This window comes from Typopeltis vanoorti, chromosome 9, assembly GCF_054136105.1.
Source record: "Typopeltis vanoorti isolate ZY-2024b chromosome 9, IOZ_Tvanoo_1.0, whole genome shotgun sequence".
NCBI lineage: Eukaryota > Metazoa > Arthropoda > Arachnida > Uropygi > Thelyphonidae > Typopeltis > Typopeltis vanoorti.
The window spans coordinates 8,578,118-8,594,245 of NC_143557.1; the positions used below are offsets into that span (position 1 = coordinate 8,578,118).

Genomic DNA, 16,128 nt, shown 5'->3' on the forward strand with positions numbered 1-16,128 from the left:
GTTGATTATGATTCCTGATATACTGATCGGTCGGTAATTTGCTACATCAGTCTTTGTGCCTCCTTTATGCAATGGAACAATTTTCCCCTCTTTCCACCCCTTTGGGACTTACCCAGAGCCAAGACTTGGATTTTATTTATTTATTTATTCTTATGGCAAAAGGAATACAAAGCAACTACAGGTCAATGTCCAGTGTAGAAAATCAATCCAGGGTCTCATCTGCCACCTTGTGGATTGCCTGGAGTCCACCACCATGAAACTGGCGCCTTGGGCAGTCGTTCATAATATGAGTAATCGTCTGAGCCATGGGAGAACAATCACAATAAGGGTGGTCTGACAGTCTCCATTTATATAGTAGGTGGCCACATCTGCCCTGGTTAGTTCTGATCTTATTGATAGATGACTAAATCTTCCTAGGAAGAGCAAAACCAGGCTGCGGAGCACAGAGATCTTCAACCAGGAAGCCATTTGTTGGAAGATTGTTGGACCAGTGTTCTCTCCACATATCATGTGTTGATGGTAAGCCAGACGAAGAAAGTTCGTCCATGGACCAGAAAGGGTTTCTAGATTTTAGGCAAAGACCAGGTGGATTTATGAGAGACTGGGGCAGGAGCTCATTACTTTATTAAATTCTTTAATCGAGGCTTGCCCTCTCGGTATATATATTTGGTGGAGCAATGTCAGATAGGACAGGCAGCCAGGGAATAGGGGTGCTTCTCAATGTACCACTAATTGTGCACATGGTAGAGTTTAGCTGGGTATCTATAATGTTAGTGTGTACACTTCTTTCCCCGACTGGGGCACAGTATTCTTCTGCAGAGAATGTGAGGACTAGTGCAGATGACGTTAGGACTTCTGTACCACAACCCCAGGTTGTTTCAGCAAGCCTTGAAATAATATTATTTCTTGTTTTAATTTTGTTGTACAGGTTGATAATGTGCCTTTTATAAGTTAAGCTTCTGTCCAGGCTCAGTCCAATGTATTTCGGGTGAGGCTTATGTTCTAACATTTTGCCACAGAAAGAGAGGTTGAGATGTCAATTTTCCTCTGCATTGTTCAGGTGGAATGCTGTGGACACAGTTTTTGTTGGATTTGGCTGTGGGTACCACTGCTTGAAGTACTCTTCCAGAATGTTTAGGTTTAGTCTGGGTGATCCCCGCACGTAGTGCAAGTCAAGGCAACTCGTGGTAAAGTGGATAAGCTCTGATCACTATTCTTAATATTTACCCTTAATGCAAAGCACATCTTCTGGAGGAGATGTATGATGCTATGTATTAAAGGCAAGGGGCCACTATCCAGACCGGTTTCGACCTTTATTGAGGTCTCATCAGTGGGAGCCAGGCTAGAAATACCAAGATTTTAGTAATACAGAGCTTATAAGTATTTTACCAGAACAAGTTACCATAAGGTGTTTTGACCTTATTAAATAAAAATAAAAATCTCAGGATGAGAGATAGATGTAGAAAGTATTTTACCTTGGGTTTAATATAATAAATGTCAAAGATACCAAGCTATTTTAAACCTGGTTTTACTCCATTTCCCAAGTAAGCAAACAGACAAGTAAATCAAGTTTGCACCTGCAAGTATTGCAAGTCTGGGTGACCCCACATGTAGTGTAAGTCAAGGCAACTCGTGGTAAAGGTGGATAAGCTCTGATCGCTATTCTTAATATTTACCCTTAATGCAAAGCACAGCGAACTGTTCAACTGGAATACTGTTTATGGCCTCCAGCGACTTTGCTGCCCTTTCATGGTTTTCTTTATCCATAGGAATAAAAAAAAAAAAATCATGTGGAGAGAGATCAGACAAGTGAGGTGAGAAATAACTGCCATGTTATTTTTCATCAAGAACTGTTGGACAGACAAGGCTCTGTGGGCTGGGGCATTGTTGTGGTGCAGAAACCAATCTCCACTGCTCCACATTTTTGGCACACACTAACACACAGTCTTTTCAAATGGTTGAGATAAAAATGTTGGTTCACTGTCTGTCCAGCAGGAACAAACTCTGCATACAATTCCATTCATATATAAAAAAAAAAAAATCAACACTGTCATTACATTTGATCAAACTTGAAATGCCTTCTTGGGTCTCGGTGGTTATGTGTGTTTCCATTAGCATGATTCTTGTTTTGTTTCTGGATCATAACCATAGCACCAAGACTCATCCCCAGTTGCAACTTTTGAAAGACAGTTCTGGTCATTAAAAACTTGCTCCCTCAAATTGTGGCAAACATTCACACATTTTTTTTTAATCCGCTGTGAGCAAACGAGAAACAAATTTTGGGAACACACATTTCATTTGCAAATCTTCAGTTAAAATTTACTGGCACAATCTTCATGACAAATTCGTCTCTTCAGAAAGTTGCTCAAAGGTCTTTTGACAATCTTCATTGATTGCCTGGCTGGCCAAATGTTGGTGGCTGGTCTTCAACTCACATGTCTCCATTTTCCAAATGAGTAAACCACTTGTAGACATACATTTTATATAAAATGTCATTCTTAAGGACTTGACAAAACATAACAATAGTTTCAGATGCAGTTTTATCCAAAAGAAAACAAAATTTCACACCCACCCACTGTTCCTTGTGGTCAGCCATCACAAAATCGCCAAGCTTGGTTGTAAGTACTAACAAAAAAGCAGCCAGAGCAATAAACCAGTTCACACAGGATGACGCCACTTGCCAGACTAGTGCAGAAAACTGCACACTTACAATGCCTAGCTGCATCATCCATAACTAGAAAATGGGTATGTGTGACAAGTTTAGATTCCAGTTATTTTTGGGCATCCCCTCATTTATACAACTTCCATTCTGAGAAGACAACTTATCATAAATACTATTCCACCACAATACTTGCTCTTCCTTTTCTGCTGAAATTTTTACTTCTATCATTATATCATCTTCCAGTGGCACACCCAGAGGGGAAAGGCAAGGTGCAGTGGCACCCCTCAAAGAAAAAGGGAAAAAAACACTAGAAAATTTTTCAAAAATCTTTTCCTAATTAAAATTAATTTTTTTATTTATGTTGTGTCATGTCTTCTATTTCTATACTACTTATGAATTAGCAGTCACATAAGGTGGGAATACCCTATAGCTTTTGGGAATCACGGTTGCTGTGAACACAAGGCGAATGAAGTAGTGCTCAGACGGACCGAGTGCTAAAAATATTTTTTTATCCATTCAACTTAGCTTCCCCCCCCCCCAAGATTAAATTTTGAGTGTGCCACTGTCATCTTCCATCAACCATATGTCACCAATCCCAATATTCTCTAAACAGGCTGGGGCAGTCTTACAATCAACAGCATCTGTATAAAGAAACATCAATGCATTGTCAGTGTTTCTGTACCTATTATTATTCAGAGAGGGCACTGTGTAGGCATATGAATGGGCGCACAGTGATATCGCTGCTCCCGTTTTTTAGTTTTAAAGTGGTTCCAACTCCTGTTTTTAATGTGAAAGTGTTCCCAAGTAACTCTACTTGTCATGCCGAAGACAGTGCTATAAAATTTACCAAAATCGGCTTAGAAGAAACCAAATTTTCAAGTATTGAAAAGTGAACAGAGAGGACCATGGTCAACAAAGAGCAAAGAACGTCACCATCTTTACAATTATGCCATAGCTGCTCAAGGGAAGAAAGGTGAGTCATGAAGTGTATCAAATACCTGGAGGATATCGTCCGATGGAAATAATATAACCTGTACGAAATGCAGTAGGATTCTACACTTAAAATGTGCCGGCTTTTCAGAAACCTGGTAACGTAAATCCAATGCAACACGCAGGGAATGGAAGTGCATACTCTGCAGGAAGAACAAAGAAATGCACCTAAGGCAGCCACATACGATGCAGCTGATTATACCGTAGGCAAAATCAGACGACGAACTGAACAGACAAAAAAATGTAGGTGAGTCTTATAATTTAAACTCTTTAAATATACTAATAGAAAATGGTCTAGAGACTATAAAACCCACCTTATTAGATCTTGTGCAAGAACTCTTTGACAAACAGAACGAACCAATAACAAAAACATCTAGCGAATATGAAGATTTGGTCAAACATAATAATGTAGCAGTGATAGAAGTGTTGCAAACAGTAAAAGACATTAAAATCAGCAACGCACTAAATGACAGGCAACACAATTTGATGAAAGAGACATCCGAACTTCGTCAAGAAGTTCATTCTCTAAAACTACAATATGAATGTTTAAATCAGCAACAACATAAAGATCTTGTCATAAAAGGTCTTCCTGAAACTGCACCTACAGAAAACCTCAGAGACGTAGTTTTAAAATTAGGCCATGCAATTGATATCCCCCTACAGCTTAATGGCATTCAGACTGTAAATCGGATTCCTAGGAAGAGCAAAAAACAAGGCTTGCCATGACCTGCACCAGTCATAGTTCGTCTTACAAGCAAGTCCACAAGAGACAATCTCATAAAAGACAGCAGACAGAAAAAACTAGTTGCCAAGGACTTGAATGCATTGCAAGACAATACACCAATCTTCCTAATCAGTTGTACGAAGCAAGAAAAGCAAAAACAGAAACAAATTACCAATTTTGGTGGATCAGAGATTCCAAGATATTCTTGAGGAAGTCACAAACTTCAAAGCAAATACAAATTAAAAGCTCAGAAGACATACAGTAGAAAGGCTGCCACAGTGAAAAAAAAATCTCCTAATTAGTTAAAAAAGAGGACCACTATAAAAATGAATGTGAACCATCAAGACAGATACAATAACACCAGCATATATTGGCAATTTCACTTTGATCAGACCTTTCAGATCATTCATTTGACCTCTCAAACATCAGCCTACTTCCAACACAGCAATCAAATCAATAAAAAAAAAAAAAAATATATATATATATATATATATATCTAATGGTGTCATCCTCAGAGAAGCTTATTAAAAAGCTTCAAGGATGCAAGCAGAAACACTACATCTCAACAGAGATCAACAGAGAAAAAAAAAATTATTACATTGAAGTGCTGCGTTACAGCGCTTAAATACATTAAAAGCAAAAATTGTAAAACATATATAACTTATTGTTATAATATAAATGCTGTTAAAAAAAGTATTATTATTTAATTAATTAATCCTTTGATGTAAAGGTTTCTTAGAATAATAATAATAATAATAATATAAAAATATATAGGAATTAAAGAGTAAAAAAAAAATTTTTTTTAATTATAAAAATATATTAAAAGCAAAAATTGTAAAATATAACATCTTGTTATACTATAAATGCTGTTAAAAATGTCATCTTATTCAATTGCAAACTATAAATTACCATCTATAGTAACTATTATTAACACATTATATATAAAAAAAGAAAATTCGTATGAAATTCATTGTTAAAAAATATATATATATTATTATTATTATAAATCAATACTTCAAAATATTTATTTGAACCACTCAAGCCATGGTGGATTAACATCCATCATGCATTAACATCTCCCCAGGCCATGGCAAATAAAATATAGCATAAGTAAATTTGTATTCATGCTGCTTCAATCGTATCTGAATGGTACACTTTGCTTCCAGGTTTTGATTAAAAGCTGAACATGTCACTGCCAGTAGGGTGATTGGTAGCTTTATTATTTACTTTTGATGAATTGGATAAATTGTCATCATTTGTTTATTGAAACGTTACAAACCTGTGTATTTTTCATGCATGCTGACATTCAACTTGTTCAAATTCGATTCTTCTTGAAGAACAGCAGCAGAATGACCTAAAAAAATGGTATGTATATTAACTGAGCTGTTCTGCTGGAATATACTATGTATTCAATAATAGCTTTTATAAAATTTATAAACATTGGTTTGGATTTCTAAAGATTAGTTTCATGTAGCTCTCCAATACCAGTAATACAAAAAAAAAGAAGCAAAGCTTCTTTTTTTTTGTATTACTGGTATTGGAGAGAAAAGAAACTGATCACATAACCAACTTGTAAGCTTAGCTCTTTTGTATTACTGTTTATAAATGGCTAATACATGGCTGGCTGCCCTTTTCTCCAAAATTATAATGACTGGAAAACTACCAAATCTGTGGTAAGAAGCCAAAATAACTGCCATGCCCAAACCAGGGAAAGATCCAAATGATGTCAAAAATCTATGACCAATCTCCTTGCTCTGCTTCATCTTTAAGCTCTTTGAAAGAATTCTCCTTAAAAGAATTTCACCACTCATCGAAAAAGCACTCCCGATTGAACAGGCTGGCTTCAGGCCAGGAAGAAGTTACTGTGACCAGGTCCTGGCCCTGACAACACAGATTGAAGCAGGCCTCCAGAAGAAACTTAAATCCGGAGCCACTTTCATTGACCTAACATCAGCTTATGACATGGTCTGGATCAGGGGCCTCCTCCTAAAGCTAGGAAACATTATAAGGTGCAAAAAAACTTTCCAGCTTTTTCAATCCATTCTCTTACTTCAAGAAGTGGTACTTGAAGCCAAATTCAACAAAAACTGTGTCCACAGTATTTCACTTGAAGAATGCAGAGGTGAATTGACACCTCAACCTTTCTGTGGAAAAATGGTAGAACACGAGCCTCACCCAAAATACCTTGGAGGGGGCCTGGACAGAAGCCTAACCTATAGAAGGCACATCACCAACCTGTCCAACAAACTTAAAATGAGCAACAATATCATTTCAAGGTTTGCTGGATCAACCTGGGGTTGTGGCAGAAGTCCTAATGTTATCTGCACTAACCCTCGCATTCTCTGCAGCAAAATATTGTGCCCCTGTCTCGGAAAGAAGTACACACACACACACACACACACACACTAACATTATAGACGCCCAGCTAAACTCTATCATGCACACAATTAGTGGGTCAGTGAGAAGCACCCTCTCCAGGCTGCTTGTCCTATCTAACATTGCTCCACCAAACATACAGAGAAAACAAGTCTCAATTAAAGAATTAATAAAGCAACGAGCAAATCACTCCTGCCCCTGAGCCAGACTCTCATAAATCCACATTGTTTTCATCTAAAATCCCTTTTTGGTCCATGGACGAACTCTCTTCAGCTGCTCTGCCATCAACACTTGACGTGGAGAAAATACTGGTCCAACAATCTTCCCACAAATGGCTTCCTGGCAGAAATCCCTGTGCTCCACAGCCTGGTTATGCTCTTCCTAGGAAGACTTGGTCATCTATCAATAGGATCAGAACTAACCAGGGCAGATGTGGTTACCACTACATAAATGGAGACTGTCAGACCACACTTATTGTGATTGTTCTCCCATGGCTCAGACGATTACTCATATTGCAAACGACTGCCCAAGGCACCAATTTCATGGTGGTGGCCTACAGGACATCCAGAAGGTGACGGATGAGGCCTTCGATTGGCTTTCCAGACTGGACATTGTTCTGTATTCCTTTTGCCATAAGAATAAATAAATAAATAAATGATAAATGGTCTTACACCTTTCTAGTCTTTAAAAAAATATAGGTAGTGCTTAGGTAGTGACAGATGTTTATTTAGGTTTAGCATATTAAACTAAAACAAAAAATAATGTTGCAGGTTTAATGGATTTTTTACAACACAAAGAAAGGATTAAAAATTACTATTATTACTATTATTACGGGCAACTCCAGGGAGTCATTAGACTCATCGAGGGAGGCCCCAAATCATATTCATCACAACTATTTGACATTCATACAGTATCTATCATACCTCGCCTTAAACTCATTCACTGTCACAGCATCCACCACAGACTCAGGGAGCGCATTCCACTCATTCACTACTCTAAAAGTAAAGAACCCAGCTCTAACACCTTTACTAACCACACTTTTGCCCAGTTTCCATGGATGTCCCCTAGTCCTCCCACAACCAGCCCTGTTCTCAAAAATATCTTCTGAATTAATTTTATAGAAACCCTTCAGTAATTTGAATGTCTCAATCATATCTCCCCTCCTCCGCCTATCGAACAATTTTTGCAACCCACAAATCCTCAACCTGTTCTCATACGGTTCATTCCACAGACCTGCTATCATCTTGGTCACTCGCCTCTGGATCCTCTCCACCTCCTCTCCATCAAGAAGAAACCTAAGTGACCAAATCTGAGCACAGTAGTCTAGATGGGGTCTTATCAAGGCTCGATACAGAGGAACAATAACCTGCTTGTCTCTGCTTGTCATCGTATTCTTCAGCAACCAAGTGATTTGATGAGCTGTTTTGGTCACTTTTGCAATGTGTCCCCTAAATTTCAATTCCTTATCTACCAACACTCCTAAATCTCGTGCCTCATCAATTTCCTGGAGCAGGGTTCCACCAATGCAGTAAACTGCCTCCAAACTTTTCACCCCAAAATGCATAACCTTACATTTTGCCACATTAAACTGACATCCATTCTCCTTAGCCCAGACCTCCAATCCATCCAAATCATCCTACAAAATTTTGACGTCATCTGCATTCACTATTGCCCTACCCAACTTTGCATCATCCGCAAACAAATGAACTGTTCCTCTCAGATCATTTCCTATATCATTTATGAACAAATTAAACAGCAGTGGTCCAAGAACAGATCCTTGTGGCACACCACTAGTCACAGGCCGTCTTGTGGACTCTACTCCCGAGTAAACCACTCTCTGATATCTCTCCATCAACCACCCTCCTATCCATCTCACCAACCCTATATAATTTAATACTTCCTATATTTCGTTCCTAGTCACTAGGACATCTACGGGGATTACAAAAATAACTAATGTAACATAACACAAATATCATACAATACTAAGCCCAACCACATGGGTGACACTAAAGTCCTATCTAGGTGAAGCGCCCTCTAAGGGCGGTTGTAGGTGGCCTAGAATATAAAGTAGGATCTCTGGTGATGAGTGTTTCCCAAATTTTCGGAAGCTTAATGCAACCGTATTTATTAAGATTTGGTTGATTTCTAAGAGCTGCTGCTGCTTCTAAGAATAGTCTCTCTTTCTTGAATTTGCTGTGATGGAGCATGGTGGTTTTCTTCCATGATACTCTGTGGGTGGTGTCCAAGACATGGTCAGCCAAGCCTGAATGACCATAGTTGTGTTTACAGATGTAAGACTTGTGTTCCTCTAGGCGGATGGATGCTGATCTGCCTGTCTGTCCAAAGTACGCAGGCTTACAGGAACAGGGTACTTTGTAAACTCCAGGCAGAGAGAGAGGAGGGAGCTGATCTTTTGTAGAACGGATAAGGGTAGTAAGTTTGCGGTGGGGTTTATATGCTGTGTGTAGGTTGTACTTTTTTGGAATCTTGGCTATTTTTACGGATGTGCCACGGATGTAGGGTATGGTGATGGCATTTTTAAATTCTTGTTGAGGAGAAGGACCGGGAATGGGAGAGGAACTAATTATTTTTTTGATACTGTGATTGCTGTAGCCATTGGAGAGGAAAGTGTTGTGTATGTAGTTAAGCTCAGTAGTGAGGGCGGTTCCACTGGAACAAAGATTGTGGGCTCTCTTGGTAAGAGCTTTAATAATGCCATATTGTTGAGAGGGGTGGTGGTGTGAGAGTTTGTGAATGTATCTGCCTGTGTGTGTGTGGGTTTTCTGTATACAGTGAAGGCAAGTGTATCATTAGGCAGGCGTGTGACTAAGGTGTATAGGAAGGGTAAACAATTGTTCTTTTCCTTTTCCATAGTAAACTGGATTCTTGGATGTAGGCTATTGAGATGACTGAGGAAGGAGTCTAATGTGTCTGGGACATGAGGCCAAATAGAGAACACATCATCTACATATCTTAGCCAGATAGAAGGTTTGAGTGAGGCTGAGTCTATGGCTCGTTTTTCAAAATCTTCCATATAGAAATTAGCAAGGGGGGGGGAGAGGGGGGAACCCATGGCAGTTCCCTCTATCTGCTTGTAGATTTTGTTCTTCCAAGAAAAATACCCAGAGTTAATGGCAAAGGAAAAGAGATCTAAGATGTCAGAAGGGAAAACTTTTTGTAAGAGAGATAAGGTGTCAGTTAAGGGAATATTAGTAAACAAAGAGGAGATATCGAAGCTTACCAATATGTCTGCTTTATTCAAGGTTAAATTTTCTATGAGGGCTTTAAAGTGGGTGGAGTTATTAAAAAAGGGTGGCACACCATTTGGCAACTCCTATAGGTAGAGATGACCTGCTAATGCTTCTGCCTGGTATCTCCACTTGGGCCTGGCTCCCACTGAAGAGACCTCAATAAAGGTCGAAACTAGTCTGGGTAGTGGCCCTTCCCTTAATGCATAACATTAGACATATCCACAAGGAGATGTGTTTTGCATTATAGGAGACAAGGAGATGTGTTTTGCATTATAGGAGACAAGGAGATGTGTTTTGCATTATAGGAGATACTGAGATAGGGGTGTTGGTAGCTTTCTCCACCTTTGCAACGAGTTGCCCTGGTGTTGTACCACCTTACCCCAGTCCTGAAGATACTTTCAGGTGCAAACTTTGTTTGCTCACACTTGGAAAAAGGATTAAACTAATTTTATTATAGGAAGTATTAAATTCTTTTTAATCCTTTCTTAGTGTTGTAAAAAATCCATTAAACCTCCAACATTATGTCTTCACACGTAAACTAAAACAAAGTAGTGGAAACATTTCAAAATTGTAATAAGCACAAGAAATTTTTAACAAATTAATGTGGCTATATACACTACAGCTTAAGGAGTACTTCATTGTTGTTGTTGATTTGAAAAGTAGTCTTTCTGACTTTAATGACCTTTGTGTAGCAATGTAATTTCAGCATTTCTCTAGGCCAGCAGGTGACTTCTTACATCTTAGTACAAATTACCAACTCTCCTGGGTATGTGCTATCAAAAATCCACAGTTGTGGATTTTTGGTAGCCCAGTTATGGATGGCATTGATTCACCCATATACAAATATGCCAGTAGACTTAGATCAAGTGCTCTAGTATACTGGCAACACCTTTTTACACATAAAAAACTCTTCCTGCTTTAAATATGGTGCAGGAAACCTCACCCACTGACACAATAGTCAGTTTTGATGTCTTCTCTCTATTCGTGTTCCACATAAACACAACTTGGACTTTATCTAAGCTGAATTTCCTTCATATATCTCAATCTTGTTTCCGTTTACCTTGAAGTCAAGCTTATTTGATTGGCAACAGAAATTTTAATAACAGGGGCAGCCATTGGCTTTTTACTTTCTTCCTCCTCTCTAGCTATATACCTTATAGGTATATAGCTAGAGAGGAGGAAACCTTTGAAGAGAAATTTTAATAATCCTGAATTTTAATAAATCTGGTTTAATGACCAGGTTTATTAAAATAAACAATATGACCTAGAACATTTCATAAGTCACTGAACTTATATCATCAGGGGTACAAGACTTTTATAAAAAAAAGACTAGAAAAAAATTAATCACACACAGCACAGATGATATCAGAACTTCAAAATTAATACACATAAACAAACTGACCAAAAAATGTCATTTTCCCCATGTATAAGATTTTGAGGTTTATATATCCACCAAAACCTACACATCCTCCCATAAATAAACTAGATCTAGGTGTATACAAATTTCTTTTCTCTTGAGGCATATCATTATTATTATTACCCCAAGATCTCATGGAGTCAAAGACTCATCTGGGAGGTCCTTTTATCACACACACACACACACACACACACACAGCTCATCATACCGTGCCTTGAACACATTCAAACTCCTTGCAGACACCACTCTCTTAGGCAAGGCATTCCAATCATTCACAACTCTGCACGAAAAAAAACCTGCCTCTCACTCCTCTACTCACACCCTCTTTATACAGTTTCCAGGGATGACCTCTGGTTCTCCCCGATCTCCCGCTATTTTCTGTAGAACTTTTCCAGCATTGATCCTATAATAACCCCTTGCCAACTTATAGGTCTCTATCATATCTCCCTTCTTCCTACTGTCCACCAGACTCTGCAAATTACATCTTCTCAATCTTTCCTCATACTCAACATTCTAGAGGTCAGAAACTACCTTAGTCAGTTGACTTTGGACCTTTTCCAACATCTCTTCATCCTTCTGAAAACCCGGTGACCAAATCTGGGCAAAATAGTCCATGTGTGGCCTAATCAAAGCCTTATACAATGGAACAAGAATCTCCCTACTTCTACACGTCAGTGTCCTCTGCATCATTCCCAGAAGTCTTTGTGTTGTCTTCACAATTTTGGCGATGTGTCCCCTAAATTTTAGATCCTTATCCACTATCACTCCCAGATCTCTTATTTACTCTACTTCCAACAATATATTCTCACCAAGCATAAATTCTGCATCCCATCTTTGTTTTCCAAATTTTAAAACCTTACATTTGGCAACATTGAACTCACATCCCCATTTGCTTGCCCAATCACTCAATTTATTCAAGTCTTCTTGCAAGGCCACAACATCTTCACTACTCTATATGGTTCGTCCCAACTTCGCATCATCCGCAAACAAATGAACTGTTCCTCTCAGATCATTTCCTATATCATTTATGAACAAATTAAACAGCAGTGGTCCAAGAACAGATCCTTGTGGCACACCACTAGTCACAGGCCGTCTTGTGGACTCTACTCCCGAGTAAACCACTCTCTGATATCTCTCCGTCAACCACCCTCCTATCCATCTCACCAACCCTATATAATTTAATACTTCCTATATTTCGTCCTAGTCACTAGGACATCTACGGGGATTACAAAAATAACTAATGTAACATAACACAAATATCATACAATACTAAGCCCAACCACATGGGTGACACTAAAGTCCTATCTAGGTGAAGCGCCCTCTAAGGGCGGTTGTAGGTGGCCTAGAATATAAAGTAGGGTTGGTGTTTAATCTTACTGTTATGATTCTGTCACTGACTGGGTTGTATCCTTTTACTGCTTTACTTATGTTTTTATTAATAATGATGGCAACTCCCTTTTCACTGTTATGGTCTGGACCAGAGAAAAACACCTTGTTTCCTTTATGTGTAAAATGACCACGTTCTTTCCAGTGAGTTTCAGCCAACCCTGAGATTAGTGTCTTATTGTCGTCCATTTCATTCTGTATTATGTCTAGTTTCCCAGGTTGCAGGAGTCCTCTGATGTTCCATGTTCCTATCTTGAAGGTCTTTCTGAAAGTTATTTTATGATGATCTGATTGTTGATTTTGTGGGCTGGGAGTGTCATCAGTCTTGTTGACATCAATGTTCCTCAGCTTAGTCAAATTTGGTCTTTGTTGCACATTCCTTTCCCCTCTGTGCTTAGAGGTACCACCTTTGGTGTGCCAGGCTGGCACCTGCCCCTCAGTTATAAGTCTGCATCATCATCATGAAGATTATCATGGGATATTAGTAGAGTAGTAGTAGTTTCTCGTTGCCTTCTCTACCGCAGTATCCTGGCCAGAGAGATGAACAGTTCATCATAGCCCAAGGTTATCGTGTTGGAGCAAAGTCAGTCCTCTGCATCTCTGCCTCTTATAGCATGTATACTACAAGAGGTTACTACTAGTAGCGCTGCTGCCCACTACTAGGTATGTTAGTGGTTATTTGGAAGAGGAGGAAACACCCCTAGCCCTTGAATACTCTAATAGCTCTGGGGAGAATGGAGGACCTCCTCCTGGAGTTAGTAAGACAGACAAGAGATAGATAGAAAGTTTAAAGTAAAGAACCCTCCTTAGGAGGAATGTTAGTACGAGGGTAGAAGCAATAACTGGAAGAATAAGAGAAAAGTATGACCACAAGCTTGAAATAGATCATACTTAGCTATGGGACCCCTGGGTTAGCCATGCCCTTGCCTGCAAGCCCCATGGGGATTTATAGCCCACATTGTCACTCTATTCAAATCTTCCAATAGTATTTCTATGTGATTTTTATTTACTACTGCTTACAGCAGTGGTGTTCAACCTTTTTTACTACACGAGCTACTTTTCTATAAAAAGTTATTCGGCGATTTACTCTCTTATATAGATCACGTTCCCCCAACCTGATATCTGATTATGCAGAAATAAACAACTAAAAAAAATACACCCTAAAAACTTTATTTGTGTATTTAAAAATTTATTTATCACTTTTAATTATTTTAATACAAAAAATATATATATATATTGGAATAAAATATTTATCTCTCTATTTTGGAAAACCAAAGTTAGAAAAAACAACAGATCGATTACAAACTCACAAGTTACAGGAAATGCTGGTTGATTAAAAAAAAAAAAGTTAACGTGAACTTTGGCATTGTTTGGACCTCGCAAGATTTTCATAGTCAAGTTGATATGAAGAAGTGACCAATCACAGACAATCATCCAAATGATCATTTGTAATTTGGTTTCTTAATTGATTTTTTATGACGGTTATATTTGAAAAAGCGGATTCTGACAAGTATGTCAATCCGAAACACGACAGAATTTTTTGCGCAATATCAGTTAATATTGGGAATTTTACATTTGTGCATACTTCCAAACGACTGCATTGTTTATTGATTTTAAATGTAAACTATTCTGAATGTTTATTATCTCAAGTTCTACTTCAGTTTGGTTTATATCAAACAGCCCACTAATTTTATTTGCAATTTCTGTGATGTTCAAGTTTTCTTGAAATGGATTATTGATAAAAGATACAATCACTTCAGTTTTATGAAAATCTTTAAATCTTGAATTTATTTCTTCTTCAACTAATTCTATTTCATGAATAAATTCTTTTAAATCATAGCGAAGCATTTCTTGATTTTGTTCAAAAAATTTTAATAAATATGGGAGATGTCTAAATTCACAGTCATTTATATTTTTCTTTAATAAAAATAAGTATTGTTGGAAAGTTTTTATTGAACTTAACATGTCAATTAAATTTTTATCTACCTTGTAACTCTAAATTTAAATTGCTTAATTTCGTACAGAAATCTACTAAAAATGATAAGTGTAACAACCATCTTTTATCACTCAATTGTGGATAAATATCTCATTTTTCATCAAGAAAATTTTTTATATCATTAATTAATACAAAAAATCTTTCTAAAAATTGACTTCTTCTGAGCCAGTGAACATTATTGTACAACAGAAGTTCCCTATCATCATCTGCCTGTAATTTAAATAACTGTCATTGGAGGGCTTTTCCTCAAACAGAATTTACAATTTTAAATGTAATATCCAAACATCTTTTGTGTTTAATCTTTTACTACACAGTACTTGTTGGTGAATAATGCAGTTGTATGTTAAAAAATCTGGATATTTGTCATCGTTTTTACATAATGAAATGAAACCTATCATTGCAGGAGCACTATCAGTAGTAATAGGCAGAAGTTTGTGTTGTTTCACAAGTTCATCAAATGCTGAAAAATGTCTTCTCCCCTAGTCCTTACCAATAATGGTATAATTTTCTAAAGTTCTTCTTTACTTGAATAATCTTGAAATACCATTAACTGAGCAATATCAGTGAAGTCGTTTGATTCATCAAATTGTAATGAAAACGCAACACACTGGTGAATGTCTGACATTAACCTGGCCTGGAAACTTTTCTCTGGCAATTGGAACTCTTCCTTTCGGCAATTTGAAACCATGTCTATGGCCTAGAAGTAGTCTCTCTCAAGCAATGTCTCAAACCGAGAAGCTCCTTTCTGGAAGCGGGAAAACTCCTCTCTCAAGCAACGCGGATCAGGGCAGTCTCTCTGACGGCGACTCTGGACCGGACGGCCTCCTCTCTGACAGCAATTCTGGAACCGGGATCCCTTCTGCTTGCTTCAGTCCCTTTTTATTAAGCCTCCTCTGAGACCTCGCATGATGTTTGGCAACCCCCAAAGAATCGGTATGAGTCTTTCATCTTAATACATACAAGTTTCAATAACAATCTTTCTAACTCCGCCATGTACAGCTTCGGCGACGAAAATATTGCCTTTGTTTTTAACACTCTAACATATTCTTATTAAAGCAGTATATACAGTTAGTTTCAAAAGAGTTATTTACAAAAACATCTAATACAGACTATACCAAGACAAACAAAGTTTTTTTTTTACAATATTCACATGGGACTTAACCTAAGTAAAAAATCGATGTAATGTGCTTTGGAATATTTAATATTTAAGCTACAGTCGAGTTTTTGCACTTTGCTTATAATCGTATTCACTCGGCTTGCTGTTTGACTTCCACTGATCCAAATTAATTCATTTACCCGGACTTATAAGAAAATTACTGATTTGAC

General features: G+C 37.9%; 1 protein-coding gene across 4 annotated transcripts in view; it reads right to left on the bottom strand.

The window, feature by feature from the left end:
* The window catches only part of LOC150102874 (ATP-binding cassette sub-family C member 5-like), a 1,133,802-nt gene that overhangs the window by 420,781 nt on the left and 696,893 nt on the right, over positions 1–16,128 (bottom strand). For all 4 annotated transcript variants that reach the window (XM_090397917.1, XM_090397915.1, XM_090397916.1 and 1 more), the window contains one exon: positions 5,656–5,730. In XM_090397917.1, the coding sequence (XP_090254043.1) occupies positions 5,656–5,730 (75 nt within the window). The remainder of the gene's footprint in view (positions 1–5,655; positions 5,731–16,128) is intronic.